General features: G+C 43.3%; 1 protein-coding gene and 1 long non-coding RNA gene across 3 annotated transcripts in view; both read left to right on the top strand.

Moving 5' to 3' along the window:
• The first annotated feature begins 4,407 nt into the window (after nucleotides 1-4,407).
• Nucleotides 4,408-16,866, top strand: part of nlk2 (nemo-like kinase, type 2) — a 50,543-nt gene continuing 38,084 nt past the window's right edge. Inside the window, exons 1-3 of one of the 2 annotated variants that reach the window (XM_088381963.1) lie at nucleotides 4,408-6,715; nucleotides 11,274-11,403; nucleotides 14,243-14,298. In XM_088381963.1, coding sequence (XP_088238089.1) covers nucleotides 6,249-6,715; nucleotides 11,274-11,403; nucleotides 14,243-14,298 — 653 coding nt within the window. In that variant the 5' untranslated portion in view covers nucleotides 4,408-6,248. The remainder of the gene's footprint in view (nucleotides 6,716-11,273; nucleotides 11,404-14,242; nucleotides 14,299-16,866) is intronic. The other variant, XM_088381962.1, reaches the window with a different exon arrangement.
• Nucleotides 7,332-9,266, top strand: LOC148394828 (uncharacterized). The gene is made up of 2 exons (XR_015859665.1): nucleotides 7,332-8,821; nucleotides 8,950-9,266. It is a non-coding gene; the product is annotated as an uncharacterized LOC148394828 (long non-coding RNA).

Raw genomic sequence — 16,866 nt, 5'->3', positions numbered from 1 at the left:
CATCAAACACCTATTTGGAACATCCAACATGTGATCAGGCTAATTGGGAACAGGTAGATACCATGATTGGGTATAAAAGGAGCCTCCCCAAACATGCTCAGTCATTCACAAGCACGGATGGGGCGAGGTTCACCACTTTGTCCACTACTGCGTGAGAAAATAGTTGAACAGTTTAAGAACAACATTTCACAAAGCAAAATTGCAAGGAATTTAGGGATTTCAACATCTACAGTCCATAATATCATCAAAAGGTTCAGAGAATCTGGTGAAATTGCTGCACGAAAGCGCCATGGCCGGAAACCAAGACTGAATGACTGTGACCTTCGATCCCTCAGACGGCACTGCCTTAAAAACCGACATGTGTGTGTAAAGGATATCACCAAATGGGCTCAGGAAAACTTTAGAAAACCACTGTCGGTAAATACAGTTCGTCACTACATCAGTAAGTGCGGGTTAAAACTCTACCATGCAACGCAAAAGCTGTTTATGAACAACATCCAGAAACGCCGCCGGGTTCTCTGGGCCCGAGCTCATGTAAAATGGATTGATGCGAAATGGAAAAGTGTTTTGTGGTCTGATGAGTCCACTTTTCAAATTGTTTTTGGAAACACTGGACGTTGTGTCCTCCGGACCAAAGAGGAAGCGGACCATCTGGACTGTTATCAACGCAAAGTTCAAAAGCCAGCATCTGTGATGGTATGAGGGTGCATGAGTTCCCATGGCATGGGTGACTTACATTTCTGTGAAGGCAACATAAATGCTGAAAAGTACATACAGATATTGGAGCAACATATGCTGCCATCCAAGCGACATCTTTTTCTTGGACGCTGCTGCTTATTTTAGCAAGATAATGCCAAGCAACATTCTGCACGTGTTACAACAGTGTGGCTTCGGAGTAAAAGAGTCCAGGTTCTCCCCTGGCCCGCTTGCAGTCCAGACCTGTCTCCCATTGAAAATGTGTGGCGCATTATGAAGCGTAAAATACGACAGGGAAGACCCCGGACTGTTGAACAAGTGAAGCGGTTCATCAAGCAAGAATGGGAAAGAATTCCACATGAGAAGCTAAGAGAATTAGTCTCCTCTCTTCCAAAACGTTTATTGAGTGTTATTAAAAGGAAAGGTGATGTAACAAAGTGGTAAACATGCCCTTTCCCAACTTCTACTGCACGTGTTGCAGCCATAAAATTCTAAGTTAATTATTATTTGAAAAATAAAATAAAATTTATGAGTTTGAGCATTAAATATGTTGTCTTTGTAGTGTATTCAATTGAATATAGGTTGAAAAGGATTTTCAAATCATTGTATTTTGTTTTTATTTACATCTTACACAATTTCCCAACTTCAACTGAATCCGGATTGTAGTAGCATACACAGAAATACGTAGTACAAAAGAGAATATTGCACATGAGTAATAAACAAAGATATGAGTAACAAATAAAATGTTGAGTACGATGAGTAAAATTGAGTAAAATTTTTACAAGGTTAAAATAAAATAGCTCATTATATTATGCGGACTGATACAAACATTGTCTCTTAGTTTAAAGAGTAATTTTAATTAAATTATTACATAATAGACAGGCCAAATTGTTGTTGATGTTCTTAATTTGAGTTGTTTTAATAAAAGCTTATCATATTACAGACTAAAAATAAATTACTATGTTCTGTGTTTATTTTATTGATTTATTTTAAGAACATGCAAATTGAATATGCAGAAATGCACCAATAACGATTTCAGTTATTGCCTGTTTTAACCTATTTGGATTTTTATATGATGCTTGGCTGAATTTTTGCGTGTCTCTGGTCATAGCGCCAGAGACACATTTACGAAGAGTCACATTTATTCACGAACAGTCACACTTGAACTAGTGCACACGTCAAGTGAATTTCTGAACGCGCCCATAGAATGGAAATCTGATTTATCTCACTCGGATTTTCACAGTTTTGACCTTAAAGCGTTCGATGCGAATGTCAAAAGCATTCATTTCATTTCACAAAATAACTTTATGCAGGTGGATCTCTTCACACAGTCAGTACTAATCACGCTGCGCATGTGAACTTATTTTGAATAGCTAAATTACCGTAATTTCCGGACTATAAACCGCGACTTTTTCCCAAAATTTTGGACCCTGCGGCTTATAGTCAGGTGCGGCTTATATAAAAAAAATTCGTGATTTTTGTGATGACTTGATCACTTTTACTCTTAACACTATTATATACAGTAAAACCTACAAAACAAACTGACAAATAACTAGTTTTCAAATCAGACGAGTAAAAACTGGTCAAATATTTAAAAAAAAGATATTAAAAGTGAAGACAATTTGCAATTCTAGTAATGACACGAATTTGATGCACAATTTGTCTTCGCGGGCCACATAGAATGATGTGGCGGGCCGTATCTGGCCCCCGGGCCTTGAGTTTGACACCTGTGCTTTAAACCCTTTCTCTTACTCTGCCATGTCACTCAGAGATTACACAAAGCAGTGGCGCTGTTCGGACCATCTGCATTGTATTAAAACCCAATCAATCAGCATTTAAATTCAATTCTTCTGACATTTTGCTCACCAAAAACAAGTTGTAATGAATGTTTTATTCAGAAGGTTACTTTGAACCTTAAACGGCGGCGCGGCGTACTTATGGATTTTTACGGCCTTCGGCCTCCAGGGGGCGCTCTAGCAGGAAGCAAGAGCGAGACAGGCGAAGAAGAGATAATGCGCCGAAGAAGACGTGCTAGTTTGTGGTTACATTTCGCGCATCACGCAGAACGCGATCAAGACGGACATTACTGAAAGGAAGCCTTTATACACAAACCGTCATCATGGGGGACAAAAGAAATGCATATGATGCCGCTTTTAAGCCAAAGGCAGTCGATGTTTATGACATTATCTTGTGTCTACTCTGGAGCGTACTTATGGATTTTTACGGCCTCCGGTCTCCAGGGGGCGCTCTAGCAGGAAGCAAGAGCGAGACAGACGAAAAACCAAGGTTTGACGGTATTTTTGCTATTCTTGTTAAAATACTCTTTTACATGTGAACTGGAAATGACAATAATAACACATAGTGAAAGCCAAATTGAGCAAATTGGCTATTTCAGAAGTGTGAGTCAAACTGGTAGCCCTTTGCTTTAATCAGTACCCAGGAAGTAGCTCTCGGTTTAAGAAAGGTTGGTGACCCCTGGTTTACTTAGTTAACAACTAAGTGAAGTACAGTATCTCACAAAAGTGAGTACACCCCTCTCATTTCTGCAATGTTTTAATTATATATTGTCATGGGACAACACTGAAGAAATGACACGTTGAGACAATGCTAAGTAGTCACTGTAGAGCTTGGATAGCTAAGTAAATGTATTGTTACTTCAAAGTAACTCAAAATACAACGATGAATGTGTAAAATGCTGGCAAAAAAACTGAGTACACCCCAACCGGAAATGTCAAAATTGGACCCAAATGTCAATATTTTGTGTGGCCACCATTATTTTCCAGCACTGCCGTAACCCTTGTAGGCATGAAGTTCACCAGAGCTTCACAGGTCGTCGCTGGAATCCTCTTTCATGATGACATCACGGAGCTAGTGGATGGCGGAGACCTTGCGCTCCTCCACTTTCCGTTTGAGGATGCCCCACAGATGTTCAATACGGTTTAGGTCTGGGGACATGCTTAGCCAGTCCATCACCTTCACCCTCAGCTTATTTAGGAAGGCTGTGGTCATCTTGGAGGTGTGTTTGGGGTCGTTATCGTGTTGGAATACTGCTCCGCGGCCCAGTTTACGGAGGGAGAGGATCATGCTCTGCTTCAGTATTCCACAGTACATGTTGGCATTCATTGTTCCCTCGATGAACTGTAGCTCCCCAGTGCCAGCAGCACTCATACAGCCCCAGTCCATGACGCTCCAACCACCATGCTTGACTGTAGGCAAGACACACTTGTCTTTGTACTCTTCACCTGGTTGCCGCCACACACGCTGGACACCATCCAAACCAAATATGTTTTTCTTGGTCTCATCAGACCACAAGACATGGTTCCAGTAACCCATATCCTTAGTCTGCTTGTCTTCAGCAAACCTTTTGCGAGCTTCCTTGTGCATCTTATTTAGAAGAGGCTTTTTCCTGGGACAACAGCCATGGAGACGGTGTCCAGAGGATTCCAGCGGCGACCTGTGAAGCTCTGGTGAACTCCATGCCTAAAAGGGTTACGGCAGTGCTGGAAAATAATGGCGGCTACACAAAATATTGACATTTGGGTCCAATTTTGACATTTTCAGTTGGGGTGTACTCACTTTTGTTGCCAGCATTTTACACATTCAGTGTTGTAGTTTGAGTTACTTTGAAATAACAATACATTTACTTAGCTATCCAAGCTCTACAGTGACTACTTAACATTGTCTCAAAGTGTCATTTCTTCAGTGTTGTCCCATGACAAGATATAATTAAAACATTGCAGAAATGAGAGGGGTGTACTCACTTTTGTGAGATACTGTTGATAAACCGCCTTAGATATTCATTAATCGGCCATTTGCCTTTATTTTAGCGTAAACCTAACCTACAAAACCAAAGCATTTACATGTATAATAAATCTGATATTCTTCAATGTAGTACAGATTAATCTATTTCTTGTGTTTGTTTAAAAATACACGAGAAGAGGAAAAAACGATCGTCTACAAAATCATAGTTTGAATATGGGGGCTGAGTAGTCATTAAAAAAAATTCAAAATCGTTCAGCCCTAAAATGTATGAAAACAGTTTCCATATCTATTAAAACTGGCTTTCCTGAAGAAAGATTGGATTTGATATTCACGGTAATGGAAGAATCGATGTATGTCAACGTAGTATCAAACAGATTGTACTGACGTATAAAAAGCGTGACTCGTTTTAGTCAGTAATACGTATTTTATGTTACTCACTGTCCAACAAAGTGCCTTGCTCTCTTTATGCTTCAAAGGGACATTAGAACGCAGTAACAACACTCAGTCAGCCCGCGTAAACCATTGGCCACCTTAAGTGTCAATCAAGGAGATTACAGCAACATCATGACGCTGCCGTCGCCTATTGGTTGACCGCCCACTATAATCTTACTGTCCAGTTACAGAGGTTCGGTTCACCATGTTGGATCAAATGTTCATCATTATATCGCTCGGAGTATAACAGTCTATCATGCCGGTGACAAGTGCTCGTTGTGGGTTAACATAGTAGATCTGTCACTGTGCCTTCCTGTTCCATCGATGACAGCGGGACTCCGCGACACGTTCTCGAAAGAAAGGAGGGATTACTGTTTTGATTTGGAGACACCCAGTAGCTAACACTGAGCTGTCAGGTTCAATACAGCGGTCCTTTTCAGTCACAAGAGTCTCCAGGCAAACGGTTTAAAGGATTTAACTTTTCCTTAACACTATCCAGTGGCTCTGGTTGAACTTTGTCGAGTCCAAGAGGACAGTGGCGTGTGTGTCACAAGAGCCAAAGACTGTTGATGGGGGAAGTAAGTTGCCACTCAGCCCGTCTGCGAGGATTTCTCTTCTGCTATTTTGATGCATGCTCGATCCTTGTTCGCTGTCAAAATGTGGAGGATTTCTGAGAAGACGCCTTGCGCTTCAGTTCTGTGTAATATGTGAGTGAGGTGGGTCACCGAGGCCTGGGGCTGCCTGCTGTAGTGGGGCCTGGGTGAAGATACACCTCCTCTGTACCGGATCAGCAGCGATAACTAGGGCTTGGAGATTACCACTGTTTACGGAGTAGCTGTTTGGCCTGCACACACTTCCGAGAAGAGGTAGGCTATCGTTTGGAAAAAAAAAATTGATGCGATTTTCAGGCAGCCTGGAGCCCAGCTGACAGCAACGGCAACAGTCCTGGACCAGAGCGTCTGGCAAACTTGGACACTTCAAAAAGATGAGAGCTCCTTTTCTCATGTGACAAGCGTCAGACTACACTGTAAGGAAGCAGACTTTAAATCAGCAGGGAGGGTGGTGCCAACACCATCATGAGGGACATTTAGGGCCTTTGTTTCATTTATTGAGGGGTGGGCGGGTTGTTTTAATTTTTTTTTTTTTTTTTTTTGTCCTTCCACTAGTGGTACTGGAGAAGCAAGACACTTATGTAGTCGTATTTTTACATGCCTGTTATTCTCCAAGATCTTTGTACCAGAATGGTAGGACTCCCAGTACATGAAAGGACAGTTGAAGAATCTGTTCCCCTTGAGTTTCATTGATTGTACTATAGGAGCCTGGTAGCCACTATCATCACTTCGACTCTCGATTAGTGAATGACTCTTTGTGGCACAGCAGTTCCAAATGTTACAAAAATGATGGCTGCATACAATGGTGGCTCTTCGGCCGTGGCTGCCCATCTTCCTCATCACCACCACCAGCTGCAGCATCTCCCGCCTCCACACATGCATCACCACCACCACGTGGGCCAGCATCACTTGCAGCACCCGGGCTCTGCTGCTGCCGTTCACACTATCCAACAGCACACCTCCACGGCTGCTGCTGCTGCTGCTGCTGTGATGCTTAACAACCCCGGTCAGCAGCAACCGTACTTCCCCTCTCCAGCCCCCGGACAGGCCCCCGGTCCCACGGCGGCAGTGGCTCCGGCTCAAGTTCAAGCCGCCGCTGTCAAGGCTCACCACCATCATCACCACCATCATCAGCAGCACACACACCACCTGCAGCAGCAGCTTGATATAGAGCCTGACAGGCCTATTGGCTATGGTGCGTTTGGGGTTGTCTGGTGAGTACACTTTGATGTTAAAAATTACACTTTGATGTTAAAGAGAGCTTCATTCAGAACATACCACACACAACTATTCAAAAAATATATATAAAAGATTACACAAATTGGATACCTAGAAATGTTTCTAACAGTTTACAGAGTATTACAGTTTACTTCAGAATATATTTCTCTCTCTCGTCTCTCTATCACGTCTCTCTGCCGCTGTCTCTTTGCTGCCACACACAATTATTATGCTTGTCGAATTCTCTCAGCTTTAACACAATTATTATGCTAGTCAGTTTTTCACCAACAATAGTCACTATTGGTCAACTAATCACATACTAATCACGGTATATCACACCAGCAAGCAGCTGCTCTCATCATTAATTTACAGATAGAATTTCAAGGCAGTGACTCCCAACCTTTTTTGGCTCATGTACGTGCCCAAAGATTTTTGTCATACAATGAGTACCCCCTCACTCTGTTTTTGATGGTTCTCCAAAAATATGAAGTAACACAACTGATTATTAAATGAAAATAATCACGGACTACAAGCCCGCGCCGAAGAGCTGTGAGGGCGACGTCCGTCTGCTCAACGATCTTAACCACTTCTATGTTCGCTTCGACGCTCAGAACAGCATTTGCCCGCTGAAGACCACTCCCCCTCCACACGAGCAGCCCCTGTGCCTCTCTGCCAACAGCGTGAGGAGGGCGCTATCAACACCCGTAAGGCGGCGGGCCCTGACAACATCCCAGGTCGAGCGCTGAAGGACTGCGCTGGGAAGCTGGCGAGTGTTTTCACGGACATCTTTAACACTTCCCTGCAGCAGGCCATCGTCCCTTCGTGTTTCAAGGCTGCCACCATCGTACCTGTGCTGAAGAAGCCTGCTCCGTCCTGCTTCAATGACTACCGCCCCGTGGCACTGACGCCCATCATCATGAAGTGCTTTGAGCGGCTTGTCTTGGAGCACATCAGATCCATTCTCCCCCCCCACCTTAGACCCCTTCCAGTTTGCGTACCGGGCCAAACGGTCCTCTGAGGATGCTATCTGCTCTGCCCTCCACTCGGCCCTCTCCCACCTGGAGAGTAGGGACTCGTATGTGAGATTGCTGTTTGTGGAGTTCAGTTCTGCCTTCAACACCATTGTGCCACATAAACTCATCTGCAAACTCGACAAGCTGGGCTTCAGTACCTACCTCTGCAACTGGCTACTGGACTTACTCTGTCAGAGGCCTCAGGTGTCAAAGTCAAAGTCAAAGTCAAAGTCAGCTTTATTGTCAATTTCTCCACATGCCAAAGACACACAAAGAAACCGAAATTTCGTTCCCCCCTATCCCACGGTGACAAGACATGGCTCACAACAGACAAACAGTAAACAAGTATAACAAAAGCGTGCAGAATAAATAATGAATAAATAACACAACAATAAATAAATAAATAATTAAGAGGAGCGTAAAAACGCGTACAGCAGACATTCCCGAAAATAGCACAACAGTGCCGCACGCTACGCAGAAGGGGGTAGCGAGTTCAGGGCCCTAACAGCCTGGAGAAAGAAGCTGTTGGCGAGTCTGGTGGTGCGGGAGCGCAGGCTCCTGTACCTCTTCCCAGAGGGCAGAAGGTCAAACAAGGAGTGAGCCGGGTGACTCACATCTCTGGCAATCGAGGTTGCCTTGCGGGTACGTGTTGGCGACAAAATCTCCGCCAGCATCACGCTGAGCACGGGGGCCCCCCAAGGCTGTGTGCTCAGTCCCCTGGTCTTCACCCTGCTGACGCATGACTGCACTGCGTCCTACAGCGACAACCGCATAGTGAAGTTTGCTGACGACACGACTCTGGTGGTTCTCATCACCAAGGGCGACGAGACTCAGTACAGGTTGGAGGTTGACCTTCTGACCGCGTGGTGCAAGGACAACAACCTCCTGCTGAACGTCAACAAGACCAAGGAAATTGTTGTTGACTTCTGGAAGGGTCACACCCAATACCTGCAAGTGCTCCTCCGGCCGTCATGACTACATTCCACCGTGGCACCATTGAGAGCGTCCTCTCCAGTTGTATCGCTGTCTGGGGTGGTAGCTGCACTGAATACAACATGAAGGCCCTGCAGCGCATATTGAACACGGCTGGTATGATTATTGGTGCTTCACTCCCCTCCCTGAAGGGCATTTACGCCTCCCATCTCGCCCGCAGGGAGGCCACGATTGAGTGATGTGAGTCACCCCGCTCACTCTTTGTTTGATCTTCTGCCCTCTAGGAAGAGGTACAGGAGCCTGCGCTCCCGCACCGCCAGACTCACCAAACAGCTTCATTCTCCAGGCTGTTAGGATCCTGAACTCTCTTCCCCCTTCTGCGTAGCGTCCTGTACTTATTTATTGTGTTATTTGTTTATTTATTATTTAGTCATCACTCTTATTCTTTGATTGTGCCTTGTTTTATTTTTCTTGTGTTGTTTACTTGTATGTACATTGTGAACTATGTCTTGTCACCGTGCGATAGTGGGAACGTAATTTCGATATATTTGTGTGTCTTGGCATGTGAAGAAATTGACAATAAAGCAGACTTTGACATTGACTTTGACTTTGAAAATCACTTTACATCATAAGCGTGATTTGAACATTTAATTCTTAGGTATTGGCATTTTTTTTAGCTCAAATTAAACATAATGATTAATAAGTTACCTTGAAATAAATAATATAAATTAAAACAAGGATTGGAAACTAAAACTAAACCTGCCTTTGTTGTATACATACATACTGTTATAACATTTACTCCTTTGATCAGGCTTTCTGCCTTTCAAGTGAGTTTTGTCTTTATTTGTTTTTGACACTTATTTTGTTAACCATGCTTTTATTTTGCCGCAAACAATGTAAAGCATGAAGTGTTGGGGGGTTTGTGTAATAAATCCACAAAGTAACGCTGTTGAGAAAAGGGCAAGAAATTAATCCATGTAATAAATTTTCAATCATTGATGTCACAATTTAAAATGATACAAACAAGTAACTATCAGGACACCTTGTGTCTTGCGCTCTACTCTGAGAGTGCGTGTGCTTGTAGTGTGTGCTCCGCTGCCGATCACAGCCAGGCTCTGATTACTTGTGTGGAAAAAGTGAGTTAGAGTAGTTGTTAGTCAAAAGTCTGCATGTTTTAAAAAAAAAATTACCTCTCTGAAAAGCCAGAAATGGGAAGACATTTGAAAAAATGTCTGACCTCCTGTATAGTTTGCCATATGGCTCCAAGAGACATCATTGTAAGTCTTGGCCTGTTGTTACATATGCGTCGAACATTTCGTAGATTTTTGTAGGTTTTGGGCTGTTACACATACCGTGAAATTTTCATTGAGCTCGGTGAAACGTACAACAGGGGCTGCTTTTTAAATATCTTGTAGTCTGTGACACTGAACCATCCTTAAAATATCGCATGATAAACAATTAAAATAGTGATTTTTTTTTGCAGGCCTTGATTTGTGTAAAATGTTTTAAGAGTTTTCATGGGTTTTTGCAAAACATTGTTGCAGTGGCAACACAGAGGGTCTAAACATGTACGAAAATGCATGAAACTTTGCACACACATCAGGCTTAGCAAAATAAGTATTTTATTTGTTTATTGTGTGATTAACAAAATGTTTCAGAGCCGCCCTGCCCTTGATTGTACATTTCACCTAGATCTATGAAAATAACAGCCCAAAAAAGTCTCTGGCAGCCATATGCTAAACCTAACAGAAAGTCGTCCATTTAGAATTTACTTTAAGATTTGGCGTGGCTTTGACTTATAAAGGCTGCTGTAACATTACACCCACATGATCCTATCTTGTTAAAATTTTGCACATTTGATGACACATTTAATCAGTATCGTTATCTATAGTAGAATTTGATGATATTGAGAATTAGCAGGTTTTTATGACAATGTTACTTAAAATCGCAAGCAAAATATTTTTTGTACTATCATTTCTTTTAATCTACATTTCTGGCTCCAAGCTTATTGTAATGAAAAATAATTTTTTGAAAAAGTGCATTTCATAGTAAGCTAATGTAACATGCTAGTTTGACTTCATGATTAGTTTGTACACTTCCTTCAACAGGCACATTATGAGAGTTGTTTGAGTGCCAGTGTTGGTGCAGCCAGGGATTTTCTTTTCTTCACCATCTGTTTTTCGTGACTGATCCTGTTTAAGAAGGTTTACTGAAAGGTGCTTTGGAAAGGTTTCCAATGTAACTTAGACCCAATGTGCTCCTCACGAGATCACAATATTACCACATTTAAATGTTGTCTGACTCATCAGTGGAAACGTGTTGAAACAAGATCATATTTTATACCTGGGATGTATGACTCCTCTTCCACCCACATGAAGTATAAAAAAAAGCCTCAACTCATTTTATCATGAAATTGATTCAGTGAAAAATAATATTTATCATATGAGCCCATATTGTAACTTTTCTTGTTTTAGATGTGATGAGGTTTGTTGCCTTGCTCTCTGGTGTCATCAGAATTACTAGAGGTGTTTAGAAATATATGAAATGTAAATCCTGGCTTTTCACAAAAATGATTTATTCTGACTGATAACTTTGTTTCTTTGCTCAGGTCAGTCACAGATCCTAGAGATGGAAAGCGAGTTGCCCTCAAAAAGATGCCCAATGTCTTCCAAAACCTTGTTTCTTGCAAGAGGGTATTTCGAGAACTGAAGATGCTATGTTTTTTTAAACATGAAAATGTGAGTACTGCCATATTTAAATCCCGTCAAATTTTAAATATAAACAGAATAAATACATGAATAGTACACCTAAATCCTTTATAAGATTTGCAGTTGTGCACGCCTTCTGTATTTGTGGATATTGCTCTTTCAGAATGAACCAATCGCAAAGTTACGTAGGCTACTGTATATAATTAAAAGGTTGAACTGAGCTAGCACAATTTCTTGTCATCTAAAGCATGGTTGACGCATAATTAACCACTAGAGAACCCACACATTGTAGTACAAGAAAAATCACAGTGCTCCTGTAGTGTGTTGTGTGAGTAACATGACCAATGCATATACTCGGAATGGGGAATCTGGCTCAGAAGTGGCCCGCATATCTTTGTGTAGACTTGGCATTACAGCAAAAGTAATGGAGCACTCAAATTAAAAGGCTAAGAAAATGATGAAGTTGAAGAGCAGTACCCTGTTTAACTCATTCGCTGCCATTGATGCATACAACCTCGATTGCCAGAGATGTGAGTCACCCGGCTCACTCTTTGTTTGACCTTCTGCCCTCTGGGAAGAGGTACAGGAGCCTGCGCTCCCGCACCACCAGACTCGCCAACAGCTTCTTTCTCCAGGCTGTTAGGGCCCTGAACTCGCTACCCCCTTCTGCGTAGCGTGCGGCACTGTTGCGCTATTTTCGGGAATGTCTGCTGTACGCGCACTTGCTCCTTTTTTTTTTTTTGCTTCTCTTATTTATTTATTTATTTATTTATTTGTTGTGTTATTTATTCATTATTTATTCAGCACGCTTTTGTTATACTTGTTTACTTGTTTGTCTGTTGTGAGCCATGTCTTGTCACCGTGGGATAGGGGGGAACGAAATTTCGGGTTCTTTGTGTGTCTTTGGCATGTGGAGAAATTAACAATAAAGCTGACTTTGACTTTGACTTTGATACGTACATGTACACTGCTCAAAAGAAATTAAGGGAACACTTTGAAAACACATCAGATTTCAATGGTGAAAAAAAAAAAGTTAGATATCTATACTGATATGGACAATTTAATGTCTCAGAAACAAAAGGATGCCACATCTTTTGATGGAAATAAAAGTTTTCAGCCTACAGAGGGCTCAGTATATAGATACCCCAAAAATCTAAGTGAAAAAATGATATGGCAGGCTCGTCCATTTTGCCTAAATTCAATTTCTGCAACTCAAAATTATTTTCAATATCTTGTGTGGCCCCCCCAAGCTTTTATGCATGCTTGACAACGTCGCGGCATGCTCCTAATGAGACGACGGATGGTGTCTTGTGGGATGTCCTCCCAGATCTGTCTAAGGGCATCAGTGAGCTCCTGTAAAGTCTGAGGAGCAACCTGGCGGCATCTGATGGACCAAAACATTATGTCCCAGAGGTGTTCTATCGGGTTTAGATCAGGTGATCGTGAGGGCCATTCAATTGTGTCAATTCCTTCATCCTCCAGATACTGTCTGCATACTCTTGCCACATGAGGCCGGACATTGCTGGGGATCAGGAAGAACCCAGGACCTACTGCACCAGCGTAGGGTCTGACCATGGGTGCAAGGATTTCATCCCGATACCTAATGGCAGTCAGACTGCTGTTCTCTAGCCTGTAGACGTCTGTTCCTCCCTCCATGGAAATGCCTCCCCAGACCATCACTGACCCACCACTGAACCGGTCATGCTGAATGATGTTGCAGGCAGCATAGCACTCTCCTTGGCTTCTCCAGATCCTTTCACGTTTATCACAGGTGCTCAGGGTAAACCTGCTCTCATCTGTGAAAAGCACAGGGCGCTAGTGGTGGACTTGACAATTCTGGTGTTCTATGGCAAATGCCAATCGAGCTCCACGGTGCTAAGCAATGAGCACAGGGCACACTACAGGACGTCGTGCCCTGAGGCCACCCTCGTGAAGTCTGTTTCTGACTGTTTGGGCAGAGACATTCACACCAGTAGCCTGGCGGAGGTCATTCTGTAGGGCTCGGGCAGTGCTCAACCTGTTCCTCCTTGCACAAAGCAGCAGATATCGGTCCTGTTGATGGAATGAGGACCGTCGACAGCCCTGTCCAGCTCTCCTAGAGTAACTGCCTGTCTCCTGGAATCTCCTCCATGCTCTGGAGATTGTACTGGGAGACACATCAAATCTTCTTGCAACAGCACGCATGGATGTGCCATCCCGGAGGAGTTGAACAATCTGCGCAACTTCAGGAGGGTTAAGAAATTGCCTCATGCTCCCAGTCGTGATAATGACTCTAGCTAAAGCCAACACTTGTGGAAAAACTGTTAAAAAAGATCAAGAGGAGGAACTTGAAATGGCCTCCACCTGCAAAAGCAGTCCTATTTTGGGGACCATCTCGTTGTTGCCCCTCTCGTGCACCTGTTAATTCTATCAACACCAATGCAGCTGAAACTGATTAACAACCCCCTCTGCCACGTACCTAACCAAAACCTTATCAGAAAAGTCTAATTGAATTCATGCCATACCCTGATAAAAAACTGTTCCTTTAATTTTTTTGAGCTATGTATATACGTCAAAAGTCTATTTTAACTGATTTAGTGCACAGCATACTAAGTGATATTTGAATAAGTCTAAAGAATATTCATAATAAATGTACAAAGACTACTTGAACAATGTCTTAAAAAGAATTACATGTCAGTGTCAATGCAAAAATGGTAAGTATTGCTGACTAAAAAAATTAAAAAAGTGAATATCAGAATTAGGGTGAATATCAGAATCATGGTATCATTTTTAGGAGGGATGAGCTTGGTTTTGATCCAATCAAACCGCACAAAGACTAAAAAAGTGAGGCAAATGTGGTCTCAACCGTGTGTTCATGCTCTCTCCTCAGGTGCTCTCTGCTCTTGACATTCTGCAACCTCCACACATTGACTACTTTGAAGAAATGTATCCTTCATAATCCTTTACAATTGCTTTGACATCTTCTGTTAGTAGAACTGAAACTTTAAGGATCTGTTTTCCAGAGGATTTTGTTAACCACAAAAGGCTTCTTTTCAGTCTCTTACTTGGATGTCTCATAGTAATGACTTTCATGGTGTGCTTGCTGAAAGTGAACAGTGTAACGTCCTACTTAACTGATGTGATCCTCCTGGGGTTTAACGTTTAGCATTACTTCCAGCATCTGTCACGCGCAGTAGCGGTTTTAGGCACGGGCGACACGGGTGGCACCCCCCACCCCCAAAAAGAAAATATTTTGTGCCGCAAATCGGTTTTCTCTTTTGCCATATCATTGTATGGGTAATTGGCAATTTAGGGCCCCCTTCAGCTGCTGGCCAGGCAGACTCGCCTGACGCTTGTGAGGAGCTTCTGGGTTAACAAAACAGGTCAGTGCACGATTGGCTCAGGCAGTGTTATGGTAGCCAATCAGAGCCAGTGTTTTTACAAATACAGTATCTATCTATCTATCTATCTATCTATCTATCTATCTATCTATCTATCTATCTACCTACCTACCTACCTACCTACCTACCTACCTACCTACCTACCTACCTACCTACCTACCTACCTACCTACCTACCTACCTACCTACCTACCTACCTACCTACCTACCTACCTACCTACCTACCTACCTACCTACCTACCTACCTACCTACCTACCTACCTACCTACCTACCTACCTACCTACCTACCTACCTACCTACCTACCTACCTACCTACCTACCTACCTACCTACCTACCTACCTACCTACCTACCTACCTACCTACCTACCTACCTACCTACCTACCTACCTACCTACCTACCTACCTACCTACCTACCTACCTACCTACCTACCTACCTACCTACCTACCTACCTACCTACCTACCTACCTACCTACCTACCTACCTACCTACCTACCTACCTACCTACCTACCTACCTACCTACCTACCTACCTACCTACCTACCTACCTACCTACCTACCTACCTACCTACCTACCTACCTACCTACCTACCTACCTACCTACCTACCTACCTACCTACCTACCTACCTACCTACCTACCTACCTACCTACCTACCTACCTACCTACCTACCTACCTACCTACCTACCTACCTACCTACCTACCTACCTACCTACCTACCTACCTACCTACCTACCTACCTACCTACCTACCTACCTACCTACCTACCTACCTACCTACCTACCTACCTACCTACCTACCTACCTACCTACCTACCTACCTACCTACCTACCTACCTACCTACCTACCTACCTACCTACCTACCTACCTACCTACCTACCTACCTACCTACCTACCTACCTACCTACCTACCTACCTACCTACCTACCTACCTACCTACCTACCTACCTACCTACCTACCTACCTACCTACCTACCTACCTACCTACCTACCTACCTACCTACCTACCTACCTACCTACCTACCTACCTACCTACCTACCTACCTACCTACCTACCTACCTACCTACCTACCTACCTACCTACCTACCTACCTACCTACCTACCTACCTACCTACCTACCTACCTACCTACCTACCTACCTACCTACCTACCTACCTACCTACCTACCTACCTACCTACCTACCTACCTACCTACCTACCTACCTACCTACCTACCTACCTACCTACCTACCTACCTACCTACCTACCTACCTACCTACCTACCTACCTACCTACCTACCTACCTACCTACCTACCTACCTACCTACCTACCTACCTACCTACCTACCTACCTACCTACCTACCTACCTACCTACCTACCTACCTACCTACCTACCTACCTACCTACCTACCTACCTACCTACCTACCTACCTACCTACCTACCTACCTACCTACCTACCTACCTACCTACCTACCTACCTACCTACCTACCTACCTACCTACCTACCTACCTACCTACCTACCTACCTACCTACCTACCTACCTACCTACCTACCTACCTACCTACCTACCTACCTACCTACCTACCTACCTACCTACCTACCTACCTACCTACCTACCTACCTACCTACCTACCTACCTACCTACCTACCTACCTACCTACCTACCTACCTACCTACCTACCTACCTACCTACCTACCTACCTACCTACCTACCTACCTACCTACCTACCTACCTACCTACCTACCTACCTACCTACCTACCTACCTACCTACCAACCAACCAACCAACCAACCATAATTTTCGGACTATAAGTTGCTCCGGAGTATAAGTCGCACCAGCCATAAAATGCCCCAAAAAGTGAAAAACACCCATATATAAGTCGCTCCGGAGTATAAGTCGCATTTTGGGGGGCAATTTATTCGACAAAATCCCACACCAAGTACAGTCATGAACGAGCAACAACAGGCTAAACGATAGCAACAACAGGCTAAACGATAGGTATGCTAACGTGACAAACACAAACAAAGAGCTGAGAACGGGCTTGACGTAACTTATAAAGTTATTAAAGACACCTATTACATAAATAATATGTTTATAAAACCATCTGTGTCACTCCAATTCATTAAATC

The sequence above is a fragment of the Syngnathus floridae genome, chromosome 7 (assembly GCF_059516105.1).
Source record: "Syngnathus floridae isolate MCC-2025c chromosome 7, RoL_Sflo_1.0, whole genome shotgun sequence".
In the NCBI taxonomy this organism is placed as follows: domain Eukaryota; kingdom Metazoa; phylum Chordata; class Actinopteri; order Syngnathiformes; family Syngnathidae; genus Syngnathus; species Syngnathus floridae.
Note: the sequence above shows the minus strand (reverse complement) of the source record. Positions and strands in the feature narration are given on the sequence as shown.